The 14,005-nt window shown below is 50.2% G+C and overlaps 5 protein-coding genes across 5 annotated transcripts; 2 read left to right on the plus strand and 3 right to left on the minus strand.

The window, feature by feature from the left end:
* Positions 1-789: 789 nt before the first annotated feature.
* Positions 790-1,579, plus strand: N7482_008839 (GNAT family N-acetyltransferase; the record flags this gene model as incomplete). Its single annotated transcript, XM_056690963.1, has 2 exons — positions 790-1,177; positions 1,341-1,579. The coding sequence occupies 2 exons, from the start codon at positions 790-792 to the stop codon at positions 1,577-1,579; spliced, it is 627 nt and encodes a 208-aa protein (XP_056540728.1).
* A 472-nt stretch (positions 1,580-2,051) lies between these two features.
* Positions 2,052-3,827, minus strand: N7482_008840 (fatty acid desaturase; the record flags this gene model as incomplete). Its single annotated transcript, XM_056690964.1, has 2 exons — positions 2,052-3,564; positions 3,634-3,827. The coding sequence occupies 2 exons, from the start codon at positions 3,825-3,827 to the stop codon at positions 2,052-2,054; spliced, it is 1,707 nt and encodes a 568-aa protein (XP_056540729.1).
* A 1,958-nt stretch (positions 3,828-5,785) lies between these two features.
* N7482_008841 (uncharacterized protein) lies at positions 5,786-7,615 on the minus strand (the record flags this gene model as incomplete). The annotated part of the gene is made up of 3 exons (XM_056690965.1): positions 5,786-6,800; positions 6,858-7,255; positions 7,316-7,615. 3 exons carry the CDS (start codon positions 7,613-7,615, stop codon positions 5,786-5,788), a joined length of 1,713 nt encoding a protein of 570 aa, XP_056540730.1.
* Positions 7,616-10,287: 2,672 nt separating this feature from the next.
* Positions 10,288-12,179, plus strand: N7482_008842 (uncharacterized protein; the record flags this gene model as incomplete). Its single annotated transcript, XM_056690966.1, has 4 exons — positions 10,288-10,503; positions 10,564-10,639; positions 10,692-11,002; positions 11,049-12,179. The coding sequence occupies 4 exons, from the start codon at positions 10,288-10,290 to the stop codon at positions 12,177-12,179; spliced, it is 1,734 nt and encodes a 577-aa protein (XP_056540731.1).
* A 90-nt stretch (positions 12,180-12,269) lies between these two features.
* N7482_008843 (NAD(P)-dependent alcohol dehydrogenase) lies at positions 12,270-13,491 on the minus strand (the record flags this gene model as incomplete). The annotated part of the gene is made up of 2 exons (XM_056690967.1): positions 12,270-13,289; positions 13,363-13,491. The coding sequence occupies 2 exons, from the start codon at positions 13,489-13,491 to the stop codon at positions 12,270-12,272; spliced, it is 1,149 nt and encodes a 382-aa protein (XP_056540732.1).
* Positions 13,492-14,005: the final 514 nt, after the last annotated feature.

A 14,005-nucleotide genomic window follows, 5' to 3' on the forward strand; every position in this document is an offset into this window, starting at 1 on the left:
TGCAACATTTCCCCCATCGCCGGGCCGCGTGGAGTGCCGACCGGATCCTGGCGGGCAAGCTCCACCGCAAGTACATCTTCTCGTGTCGGTTCCCAAAAGTCTTTCTTCCCTCTCTACTTTTTTAATGGTGGGCCGCGCGGTCGATGTTTTAAGGTCTATGTTTATACCACGGTCTACCATACGGAGCGCGTCCATCCCAGGGGCGTTCATCCAGGCATCGCATTTCAATCCCATGTTAGTCATGGATTGTATTAATGAAATTTGATGTTTAGAATTAGGGCCAATGAGATTCAACATACAAGATACCCCTATCATTGACATGAGTCATTTCCATTGCAACGTGGTGGCTAGTCCGAGCCTCTCCAAGCTGCACGACAAAGTGCCTTGATAATAAACCCCAATTTTGGCTCCGTGGCGAGAAACTCTAAACGGAAAAAACGCAACCACAAGGCGTGGGCGCCTGTCTTTGAAAGGCTTACAAATGAAAATATAATAATAATAGTAAGAAGAAGAAGAATACTAATAATAATAATAATAATCATAATAATCATAAACTGCAGGCTACCAGCTAGGTCGTCTCAATTCTGAGTTGCGAAGCCAACTGATTGGCTTCGCAGGTGAAAACTTAGCCCGCGACCCGCTCGCACCTTCCGCAACACCAATTCCTGCCACCAACCCAGGCAGCACAGGATCAGAACAACCCAAACCTAAGGTTACGCCTCGGACAGTCAGCAAAACGTGGCACAGACGGGATACAGCCATTCTGCAAGCAATCCCAACATACCAGCCATGACGTTCGAGGTGCACATCGCCGAGCAAGCCGACGCGCCGAAGCTTACCGAGGTGTTCTGTGCCGCCTTCTCCGATCCCTTCAATCGGACCATGTTTCCAGACACGCCAGGGGTGCGCACCTGGCTGGAACATAATCTTTTCAGTGGCATGGATGCGCCGGCAGACCAGGTCATGCTCAAGGTGGCGGACTCGTCCGTTCCTGGCACGGTGGTGGCGTTCGCGAAATGGAGACGGCTCTCGTCAGGGTCGAGCGCCGATCACGATCGGCAGCCTGAGGTTCCTGCCGCGCGATGGCCCGAGGAAAGCGACGCGGAGCTTTGCGACCGGTTCTTCGGGACGATGGATGGCCATCACAGGGAATTTATGGAGGGCAGACCTCATTATTGTATGTTCCGTCCCTGATGTCTTTGTGCGCTTTTGTGCGTTAGCAGTCGGGGTATCTTGGTGGATGTCTATCTCTATCTCCACACCTGAACTGTTGTCAACCCGCTGCTATATCTCGCTTCTCATGCACCGACAACGACCATGCATCAACTGACGTACGGCAGATCTCGAAATCTTGGCTGTCCATTCATCGTACCAAGGACGTGGGTTGGCGTCCAAACTATTGCGATGGGGTCTTGCGCGCGCTGATGAGGAAGCCGTCGAAGTATATCTCTCCAGCTCCCCTGATGGGAGGCCCCTGTATCAGAAATATGGCTTCCAGGCCGTGGGAGGATCTTTCTCCCCTTTCCCCGGCTACGAGCAAGTAAATATGATTCGCCCTGTTCGAAAAGAACAAGCATAGTTTGTATAATCTTCACTGTGGACAGTCTGGACAGTCTGGACACTCTGGACATTCCTGTTAATTCTTTTTATATCCACTCGAGCTCAAGAGGACATATCTACAATCTATACGAAAGGTCTAGCCCGGAACCAGAGCTGCCGATAGAAAGGTAGGAACGTGTAATAGGAATGTGACCGCAGCAAACAATACTTTCCGTCGAACCATTCGTTCTTACACGAACAGGAAACCAGTATCTCTTTACCATCAAGAATAGCCAAGGGCTGATATACAGGTTAGAATCAAGACATCTCGTTTCACAGAGAAATAGGTTGGATATGAACACCAAAATCACATTCAGAAAAGGGGACTTTCTCGCTTGAATTGTTCTAGTACAAAAACCCTCAATAAAAATAATACAGTAGAAAAAAAAAACTTAAAAAAAAGGGTATCATATGAAGTGATCTGCAGTGATCTCACAGGAGACCAAGCGTCCTCAGTGTGAATGGTGGTGATCGGAGAAGACACCCTGGACGGCGGCTGCCTTGCGGCACTCCTCCAAAATGGCCGCCTGCTTAGCGACATCCGCAAGTCGACCGATGACCTCCTTGTTACCATCGAAGAAAGTAAACACAGCGTACGGAATCTCCACATCCTCGCAAAACTCCTTCACAAATTCCTGCGTCTTGCGCAGGTTGTGGCGAGGAATGCGGGGATACAGGTGATGAATTGCCTGGAATTGGAGTCCGCCGTGGAACCAGTCCAACCATTGGGGGCAGTCCACATCCATGGTCGTTCGCAGCATCTTTTGAGGGAAAGACTCATGAGGTCCGAGATCCGCGGTGGACATGGCGTAGTGAGAGAGAGTAATTTGCACATGGAGAGGTGCAGTGACCATGTGAGAGATGAGGATGAAGGCGATCCGGTTCCACAGTCCCGGAATACTCAGATAGATGACCCCATAGCCGAACCACGTCCAGAAGAAGATTTGACCAGCTGCCTCGAACCAACGGTGCCACCAGCCGGCGCCGTGTCGGGGGCCGAGACCGAGGTAGATGTACTCCCAGCTCAGGTAGTAGAGGTTGAAGCGACCGAAGAGGAGAATCGGGTAGTACAAGTAGTGTTGATACTTGACTGTCACTTTGGCCACCGCATCGAATTCCATGATCCGGTCGTAGTATGTACTCCGCAGGCTGCTAAAGAAGCGCTGCGACACGGCGAAAAAGGGCATCAATTCGATGTCGGGATCGTGCTCCGGAGCATTGGTAACGATATGGTGAACGTTGTGGCTTCGCTTCCACCAGCCCAGGCTCAGTCCGCCCAGGTAGTCCGCAATAATCATTCCAATCACGGTATCAGTCTGGAAGTCGTGGGTGATGCCCATGTGACCAGCATCGTGGGCAGTGAAGACCAGTTGGTGCCAGAAGCATCCGAGGAAGAAGCCCGACAGGCAAAACCAGTGGGTCTTCAAAAAGAAAATGAAAAGACCAAAGAAGAGAGAGTATCGACATATTTCAATGGCGTAGGCAGAGTAATTGCAGTTGTAGAGTCCAGCCGCGCGAATACGCTCGTTAAGCTTGCGATATTTCTGGATGATATTCTCTTGGTGTGCAGCATCAAGAGGAGGATATTTGGATAAATCCAACTGGATCTCCTCTTGGGTTCGGGCGTCAATCACACATGTTCGTGGCTTGGGTTCAGTGGATTCAGTGGTTTCAGTTGTGGGCTGAGGAATGGCGCTGACTGCTGAGGAAATGGTCGATATGGAGAGCCGGCGTCGCAAGCCAAATGCGTCTTCGTCGGCTTCGAATAGGGGGGATGGCGGAGCTGAGGCTTCTTCGCTCGGTCCTTCGGAATCGGACAAAGCTTGCTCGTCTTCCTTTGCTTGGGCTTCGGAGTAGGGTCGGAAAGTGCCACCTTGAATAGGAGGGAGGAAGTTGGTCCATCTTCCTTCGATACGACCGATCTGGAATTTGCTCATGCGTTGACGTGCTTCCTGGGAATGCAGACTTTGGGCTGTTTGTCAGTAGATGCGCAAGCAAGCTGGGGCAGGAATGGACGATGGATGGAACACATACGCATTCACTTCGTCCGTGGCATCTTTTCCGACCATGTGCTCAATGGCCAATCTGCCTCCAGGATGGAATTTGATCCAGGCATCGAGTTTGAGAACCTTGTTATCGACAATGATAATGAGCTTCTTCTCGGCAATCATGCCTTCAATCTCAGCTCTCGACAGGACATTGTCGCGCGCCTTGATTGGGAAGGGCATCCTGAGAGTTTGCGAAAGTTGACAAAAGATGAAGCTATTTCATCAAAGTCTTGACCTCGGGGGCAGAAATCGGGTTTAAAAGGGTCACCTCTGTTACAACGGGCAGAACCCATCTATTTGGCTACCTGGAGCTAGCGCCGTAGCGCAAAACCTCCTCGTTCATTTCGATCTAGGAAATAAAGGGGGCGGTGCACACTGATTGCTTCAACCAACGCATGGCCGTGGCAAAAGCCATGGGAAAGGAGACTTGGTGGATACGGTACTCGATATGCATAGGGGTTGTGGGGATACGAAAACGCCATAGGTGACAGAGCGCGCTGTGGCCGAGGATAGACGTTCAGCAACAGTAATGTGGTGGGTATTACTGTCCCACCTTGAGGGAGACTGGTGCAGGGCAAAAATAAATATGGGGGGAGCAACGCAATGGGCCCATAGCGAAAGCGTTACCCGGAACCCTACGGCTTAAAACTACTCGTTGAGCCAAAACAAGCTTAAACCCTTGGGGTAGCCCCTGTCACAGATTGACCCTGTTCCAAAGTGGAAGGCCAGATCGCTAGAACTAGCCTCTTCCCCATATCCTCTCACAGGATGGACCCACTGCCCAAGACATGGCTGTCTCTGAACTATTTTACCCGAGGATTGTTTGGATACTAATGATACCATTCCCAATCCCAATTAATTGTCGGATTTAATGGATCACATCCCAGTGGCCTAGTATCTCCTGCGCGGTTCTAGCTGTTCAAAGATACTACCGACCGCTCAGGTACATTGTGATCAATTTGAATTTTTCAAACTGTAATTCCAATTGGCGCCTTGGGCCGTCCACGTTTGTCGCCGACTCGTATGCGATTCGTGTGCGGGACATCTAACTAGCAATCTTGGCTGCCTAGGCGGCTAGGCTTTTAGGCGAATCCGGAGCCACACTTTGCCACGTGTTTCGCGCATTTCCCACTGAGGCTCTATTTAACGAGAAAGACACTCTGTAATGCTTATCCAGAAATTCTACTGATATTGTATATTCTCATGATCTTTGGATTAATGTAGCAGCAATACATTAGGGGATTGATCCTGGAGGGGCACCTGCCGTATTCGCAGATTTCAACCCCTTCCTAAAGTGGCTAGTGTACCGTGCAAATTTAGATTGTTGCGCCCGCCCTGAGGGGCAAGAGGCCGAGGTACGCGACGTACACCCCATAAGTATTCTGAAACTGCATCCACTCAAGACAAAGTCGCCCCTTGACCAGTGGGTGCCCGGTCAATATGAGTGAAAATTCTGCGGTGAATTATGGCTCAGATCGTACCTGCATGTACAGCAGCAGATGCTCAACCGGAAATCAATGCTTCCAGGGATTTGTTACGGTAATTTTCTGGTAAACTGGCCGTTTTACACCGGCGCCCACGGTAGCCATTTGTGGCATTCTCTTTACCTATTCTGAACCTTGGTTGAAGTCCGAAGGATTGTGTTGCATCTATGTGCTCTAGCGCTTTCCGTATAGGCTAGTACTGTAGATGTCCAATGAGACCAGACTGGGTGATTGGATTCATGGATGATGATAGTAAAATAAGGGGGGTCGCTGTTGACAGCGGCACTGTGCCACTGTGCCACTGTGACTGATACTCGGTGGATACAACGCTCGAGCTTCCACGTAATCCAGAATTACACGCGAAACCCTAAATTAATTAACACAAGTGGGCACTTGGTGTATCAGCCAGCGGTTCTTCGATAAAGTGAACGCTCCCCCAGATATTTTTGACAGACGGACACAACTTTTGGTAGAAGCGGCAAACCGGCGAAACCTTTGCGCTATTAATGTGTACGTATATTGCAGGCACTATGCGGGCTGATTTAAAGCGACATAATGCCATTCTGCATTCGATGTATTTCTCCAGCACTGCCATCAATTCATTCCAGAAGATTGCACCGTATCTCGTATCCACTCGAATGCCGCATAGACTTCCTACGCAGCAGCTCGTGCCTGGGTCTCTAGCGGCAAGCTCAGCCAAGCAATCGCCAAGACAACCCAAATGGCCCCACAGAACCAAACAGGGCTCCCTCCGGATATCGCTGTACTGTCAAAGGTAGTGATAATATATGCGATCAGGCCAAATAGACCCCAGAAGAACCCCATAACGCCAAGGCTAAATCCTCGGCTCGGGGTTGGGACAACCTCGACGGTGTAGAGGGTAAGTGTCGCGAGACCGGCAGAATACAAGAAGCTCAAAATGCACTCAAAAGCCAGTGCGGTGTCGCGTGATCTGGAAACTGTAGAGACAAGTATGAACAGTCCCGTCAGACTAGCAATTCCAGCGCCTGTACGCTTGCGGCCAATACCCTTCGTCTCAACCAGGAAGGAAGCCACGACGGGACCCGGAATTGCGCAGAGAGCCGTGTATAGATAGCGACTGTATAAGTAGCCCCTCGTCACAGTGATCGCATTAACTTTGCTCACGCCATGCGCAGCCAAGTAGTTGCTGATATAGGTTTGGTATAGGATAAAGTTGAGACCCATGATCATCCAAAGAAGAACAAGACCGATCACGCCAGTAATTCCCACAGAGGACAGCAGAGACTGGACTCGGGACTTGGTGCGCAATTCTTTCTCGGATGCTTCGATCGTGGAATCAACTCGCGCGAAGGACGCTTCTGTTAACCAAGTCTGTCGCTTATTGTAGAGGGCAATATCCTTGACAAGCTGTGTCGCTTCCGCGTCACGCCGACGTGCAAGAAGAAACTTAGGCGTCTCGTGGAAGGATAGCGCAAAACGACAAAGATACAGGAACAAAGTAATGCATCCGAAGGTCCACCATACGTAGCGCCAACCTTTGTTGCTGACGTAGTGGCAGGATGAGTTGCCGCTGCTGGACGATGATGCGCTACTGGAATGACCCAGAGCACGAGCTTTCCGACTCATTGCTTGCGAGGTGCTGACCTCATCAGGGCCAGTGCCGCACGTATATAGACCGATGAAAGCCCTGGAAACCCCCCATATTAGTAAGTCATTACAGTAGAAAGTGCAAATTGCCATTTACCATCCAACCGCAGAGGCAACCAGTTGACCCAAACCCCAGAACACTCCCTGCAATGCAACCAAGAATTGATGTGATGCTGGTAAGGACTCGAGGAGAATCATCGCATCAACATTATGATTTCCGGCAACGGCGAAACCAACAACAGATCCCACCACGCAGAGCCCCGTGAAGGAGGGCATGCCCGCCCCGACTAATCCGCCCATGCCCATCAATACGATTGTGCTTGTGAAGATTCGCTTGCGACCAAGGGTGTCAGAAATCAAAGGCCAGACTGTACCCCCAAAGGCAAGACCGACAAATAAGCTCACGAAGAGGTAGTGGGTGTCATCGCCGGTGAAGAAGAACTGGGCCTCGTTGCCAGCAGATGGAGCAATGACTGTGAATGACATGATCCAAAACTACAGCAATTATCTTAGTTCTCTGTCGAGGTGGGTGGGACAGATATTAGGCTAACTCACACTGTCAAGAAACCACCCCACACCCGTCACTAAAAAGATCAGCCATTGATACTTTCCCATACCAATGTCCAACAAGGCCTGATTCAGCAACTGAACCTTGGCGGCATAGACAGCACCTGTTCCTGCATGGCTGTCCGGGGTTGTAATATTAAGACCAAAGAAACTCTTATGCTGCTTTTCGGATGGAGAACCGGCTTTCGATGGCCCCGCTCTCTCTATATCGTTCACAAGAGTAGATGCAAAGGCACTTGGTGCTTCGATTCTTCTCTGTGGAGTAATTGAATCTTCTTCGCTAGACATTTTACCGAATGATTTGGCACCAGGTCGAAAGAATGAGGTGAGTAAAGAAGATCACAATGAATCTTTTCGAGGAATCCACCGCGGTATCTATAATGTCTTATATGTGCATCCTCGCTAGATTTAGCTAACCGAATATGTGACATGATCGTCTGCGAGTCAGTATGTAGCCAATGAGCCACGAAATTGACCACATTTGAATAAGGGCATATCGTAGTTTGCACCCACCATACCCCACCCACATACTACAAAGCGGATGGGAAAACCGCACGGCTAGCGGAGATCCCCGCGCGAATATTGGAGACCTAAATATCCCCGTCTGAAGTATCAGATGGTTTTTTTGCCGGATCAGGTTATTCGAGAAAGAAACGTGGTATTCCCCACTAGCTTCCGCGGAGTCGTGAAGAAGACAAAATCATTATCAATCAAAATCACAGGCTGTAACATGATTTGTTAGGACTTTTGTGCTAGTATATTGTCGATTCATTTCTCCGAGGATATGCATGTCAAAGTTAGGCTGGTCATAGTAATGTGGGCCGAACAATTGTCAAACAGGGAGAATCATTGGCTAGAGGTAAAATGTACATCCGGGACGGCTTCGTTATTGGATGGAGTATGGCCCACTGGCAAAGTCTTGTAGAGTATGATTTGCATAATGGATGGGTCCTTTTATTTTCGGAGTTGATGGGTCTTTCAGACGCCCAAAAGCAGAGACAGAAGGCATGGCACAGGAATCGCAGTTGGCATCTGAGCCTAGAATGGGTTTAGAAGCTTATTGCCTTCTCAGCACTACAACTCCTCTTCCAAAGGTATTGATTGTAAAGAGCCAACCCCCAAATCACAAAGTTGCTAAATCCGAAACTCGGACAAGATGTCTAAATTCGGATTGGGTTGGTAGGACTCCATGCGGACAGGACTCGAACTCGCCCGCACTCTGGAATTGACCTAAAAGGCCGCGCGGCTCATTAGATACTTTCTTTTTTTATTGCAGTATGGTGGAAACCGTGAAATGCCATGATGGTGAACACATATGTGTACTCTTCGTGCGAATACGGTTTCATCGAAGCCTAGGCTGAGAACATAAGAACCCTTGTTAGCTAGTTAACTGCAAGGGCAACGTGTCTGCTTTCAGTTCGTTCAGTACTCGGGAGCCCCTAAACGCTTTGTAGATACATGATTGATGAACGAGTATGGTTAACTAAATGAGTTAGTCTCCCATGGACTGCGTACAAACGCTGTAGTGGGTCCCGTCGCGGGGTCAAGATGTGAATTTGCAGGGAAAAGAACATCAACCATCTTCCAACATCATATGAGAGAGAAAACGACTGTTTCTCGCCTCGCATTTTCAGATCAAGAAAATGGTATCGTCGGTTAGGCGCTCCCCATATTTCCGCCTTGCCCCGCTACACGATTCCACGAGCCTCGACGTCAAATCTTCTGTGGACACCCACCGCCTACTCAACCTTGGCCGCGACTATTCGAAGAATTGAGAAGCAAGATGACCAAATTTTTCATGTAAGCACGCCAATAAATCAAATTACACCTAGACTGGTAAATTCAAGCAGTGGCGCAACCGGCTATATTGGCGGTGACGCCCTTGCGACCGTAGTTGCTACGCATCCTGAGTTCTCCTACACTGCGTTGGTCCGCACCACCGAGAAGGCCGAACAGGTCAAGGCTCACTACCCTCATTTCCATGTTGCTCGTAGAGAAATTGCTGCTGCAGATATCTTTCTGTCAAGAAAGCAGTGGTCAATCCAATGCGATGATGCCGAGACATGTAGTTTTTGGGCGGGAAGGAGGTATGTGTGGTATGGTGAGATGAAACCTCGCAATTGCCTATAAAATCAGCCAAGCCGTTTATGAAAGCAAAGATAACAAACAATGTGGCGGTATGATATTTCAATGTAGTTACAGTAGGGGCCAGGAAGCAGCTCATGGGCGATTTTGAATGCTCTTGGAAATTTCCAATATGACGAAACACTTTAATGCCTTCTTTTCAAGACATGTCTCTTGACCTGGCCATATAGTTCCCAAAGCATATACCCTAGTGAAAATCGCGCGGTTTGGACTCAACACCGAGACGTGGTCGTAGTCGGAAGATATAGTCATCACCAAACACCATCGGGGGAGCCAGATATCCATTCCATCAAACACGAGCTTCCTCTTAATTCACCCACAGCCCTGCTACGGGTAGCGTAGTACCAATCGGGCTGGGCAGTCACCAACCCGACCGGCAAACGCCCAATAGATACCGCATAATCTCCACAGGGCCAGCAAGCATTGCACCGACAGCCGGCTGAGTGGCTGCGTTCGGCGTGTAGTTAAGCCGACTCTTGGCATCCCAGCCCGCTCGGGACGGCTTTGCAACAGCGTGGAGATCGCGAAATCGATCGGTTCTGGGAGGCCTAATATTCCTGCCTGTCGTAATGTCTTGGTGTGGGAGCCGCGCCGGGGGAATTATTTTGTCCTGCTCTACACGATGAAGCATCTGGGTTCACCCGCGTGGGAAGCGTTTGTGTGACGAGCATCAGTGTATATAACCTTCGCAGGATGCAGTCTGGCATTCATTTAAGAACATTGAAATTCAAAATTTCCTGTGGAACTGCAACAAGCTTCGTCCTCCTCTTAGCTATCGACCGTCAATTCAAATCTCCCGTTGTCACTTACCAGCGATGGCTTCCACCGATCCATTCGTGAATGGCTCGGAGAAGCCAGATCCGACCGGCTCCACGAGTAACCCAGCATCAATGATCGCGAAAGAGCGGGAACCAGAGGATAAAGATGGAAAATTTGCGCTAGGTCGGCGAGGCCAGCTTGTATTTTTCACTTTGGCCGTTCTCACATTGATGGCGGCTCTGGATGGAACGTCACTTTCTGTTGCTCTACCGGTGAGTTTATCTGATCAGCTCCATCAGGCTGCCCATTATGAGAGCTAAGACAAGATTAAGACCATCGCCCGGGCCCTTAATGGAACCGCTATTGAAGCGTTTTGGAGTGGGACATCGTTCCTATTATCGTCCACAGGTAAGCGGGAATGCAGCGAGGTCTTGAAGGAAAGTATCTAACACTAGAACAGTCTTCCAACCAAGCTTTGCATCGTTCTCAAACATTTTCGGCCGTCGCCCCATGGTGCTGATCGCGATCCTCTTTTTCTGCGTCGGAGCCATTGTTGCCGCGGTTGGAGATAACTTCACTTACATGCTAGTCGGCCGAACAATCCAGGGTGTCGGTGGTGGTGGGATCATTGCCCTAAGTGAAGTAATCATCACCGACCTCGTACCACTGAGATATCGTGGTCAATACTTCGGTATCCTGAGCGCGATGTGGAGTGTTGGCTCAGTGGCCGGACCTATTCTCGGTGGAGGCTTCGCAGAAAAAGTGTCATGGGTAAGTTGAGCGAAAATTTGCCAAGTTTAAGACTAATAATTCCTAGCGATGGATCTTTTACATCAACTTCCCGTTCATTGGAGTTGGTGCCGTTTTTGTGGTCCTCTTTCTGAATCTCAAAATGCTGCCTAGCTCTCTAGCGGAGAAGCTCCGTCGCATCGACTATATCGGAACGGTTCTCTTCGTCGGGAGCATGTCATCATTTTTGATCCCTCTTACCTGGGGTGGAGTCTCGTATCCCTGGGACTCGTGGCATACATTGGTACCTTTGATAATCGGCGCCGTGGGACTGCTCCTCTTTGCTTTCTATGAACACCGCTTCGCCACGGATCCAATCATCCCGCCAAAGGTCTTCCAGAACCGAACCTCAGTAGTTTCGTTTATTGGGAGTGCCTTACAGGGATTGATTCTTTGGTGTACACTGTACTACCTCCCGCTCTATTATGAGGCTGTGAAGGAATACAGTCCTATCCTTTCCGGTGTTGCCCTCTTCCCGGAGACATTCACAGTCGCACCAAGCGGGCTGGTCGTTGGCATTCTCATCACAGTTACCGGTCACTACCGCTGGGCTATCTGGCTTGGATGGGCCATTTCTACCATTGGGCTGGGGTTGATGTGTATTATCAAATCCTCCACCAGCGTGGCAGGATGGATCCTACTCAATGTCGTTCCGGGCCTAGGCCTTGGTATCCTCTTCCCCTCGCTCGGGTATGCGGTGCAAGCATCAGCGACTTCGGAGAATCTGGCTATTGCAGTGGCTATGTTCAGCTTCTTCCGCGCTCTCGGGCAGGCAATCGGCGTGGCCGTTGGGGGTGTGGTCTTCCAGAACCGCATGCGCAACAACCTGCTGAAGTATCCCGCTCTCGCTCCCATGGCCGACGCATACAGCCAAGACGCAGCTGGCCTTGTCCAGATTATCAAGGGAATGGCGGATGGCGCGGATAAGTTGGATCTGAAAGATGCTTACACAGACAGTCTGCGCATCGTGTGGGCGGTCTGCTGTGCGATCTCTGGTGTTGCCCTGCTATTTAGTCTGTTGACTGAGTCTTACGATATCGACCAAGACTTGGAGACCAAGCAAGGTCTTCGAGAGCGCAATGGCCGAGATCTTGGCGAGAAGGATGTTGAGGCTTCTGCCGAAAGAGCTACCCAGAAGACTACGCCTTGGGCTTATTGATTGCCTACCTCTCTTGATGACTGATACACCAATGATATATAGTATTATTTAATCTTTTGTATTCACGGCATGCATAATGAGATTCCCTATTCAGACATATCCAGAGCTCTCCTGCTCCATGCCCTCTGTAAAACCCACGCCCCGAATCAACGTCTTAATACCCTCGCCTTTCTTCGTGGTTTCCCAGGCTTCAGTAACTTTCTCAAATGGAAAGACCCTGGTGATAAGAGGACGCAACTCAATCTTTCGCGTGAGTGCCAACTCCAGTGCCATCTTGTAATCACCTGGTCCATATCGGAAACACCCCTTGACAGTGATCTCATTCATTGAGACGGTCGTAATAGGAAAGTTGACATTCGCATTTCCGAGACCAGTTTGAACAAAGGAGCCTCCCACTCTCAGAGCATGAATTGCCATCTGAATACAGGGTCCCGCCCCTGTAGCTTCGATTGCCACATCGAAGCCAGGCACATCCGATTCCGTGAGATGAGAACTCTGCTGCGTTGCCTGCAGACACTTGGCATTCTCCTCTGGAGAAAGCGAACTGTTCGGGATGGCCGTCGTGAATGCCACACGCCCATTAGGCACAAAGGAGTGCGCGAAATCCAGCTTATGGCGGCTCAGGTCCACGGAGGTAATGAAGCTTGCGCCGTACTCCCGTGCCACAGCAGCGCACAGCAGCCCTATAGTTCCAGCCCCAAAGATGACAACCTTATCGCCCGGCTGCACCCCAACCTGCCGTACGGAATGCACCGCGACAGAAAGCGGCTCAATCAGCACGGCTTCATCCAGCCCAAATGGCTTCTCCAGGTTAGTGGGGATTTTATAGCAGCAGTCCGCGGGCATCTTGTAATACTTCGACAACGTGCCATGGGTGTACGGCGGGCTGGCAGCGAACTTCATCCGCGGGCACAAGTTATATTGCCCTCCCTTACACCGAGTGCAAAGACGACAGGCTGAGCCCGGCTCGATGGCGATAGGGTCACCTGGTTGCAGGTTTGTTACGGCCAGTCCCACCGTGTGTACGATGCCCGAGGCCTCGTGGCCCATGACCAGAGGGCAGTCTGGGGAGACGAAGTCTTTGATACCACCATGGAGCCAAAAGTGAACCTGTATCTGATGAGTATGATGCTTTTTGGATCACCTGTGTCAGATATAGGGTGTCAAGAGGGGGTTCACCTACGTCACTTCCACAGACCCCCACGTAAGCGATACGAATGATTACATCGTAAGGATCCTCGATCACAGGAAGAGGCCGGTCTTCAAAGCGGGCATCTTCAGCATCATATAGCAGACACGATGGATTCTGCATGTTGAGTGCGATGAGTGCGATGAGTGCGACGGGGGCGATGAGGGGGGTTAGTACGTTAGTGCACGATCAAGCTCTTATAGTTCCCGGAGGAAGTATCGACGGAGGGGCAAATTCTGAGTGACCGGTCATCTGACGCTACGCATGTTTGTTCTAGAACTAATCTAGAATACTCTTGCCCGTCACTTCCGAGTCCAGATGAGGGGTGGTGGTGGTCGGACGACAAAAAGCCGAGTGTTGGGTGAGAGCCATTGGCGTAAGCGTCAATGGGGGAGGAGGGATGCCCCACTGCGGCAGGGTCGATGCACCACAAACAAGTAAGTTTTGACCGTTGCAGAAGTACTCCTTAAAGGCAAACGCAGTTCAATGTCCTTTGGGTCAATCAAAAGATTCAATTGCAGCATGGTAATCATCGTCCTCAACTAAGTACTCGAAGGGACAGAAAACAAGAAGTTATAAGAACACCAAAGGCTCAGGACGCCATAAGCCCAAATCAAGAGTACTCAAGCCGTGCAGA

The sequence above is a fragment of the Penicillium canariense genome, assembly GCF_028826845.1.
Source record: "Penicillium canariense strain IBT 26290 chromosome Unknown utg000006l_segment0_segment0, whole genome shotgun sequence".
Taxonomy (NCBI): Eukaryota; Fungi; Ascomycota; class Eurotiomycetes; order Eurotiales; family Aspergillaceae; genus Penicillium; species Penicillium canariense.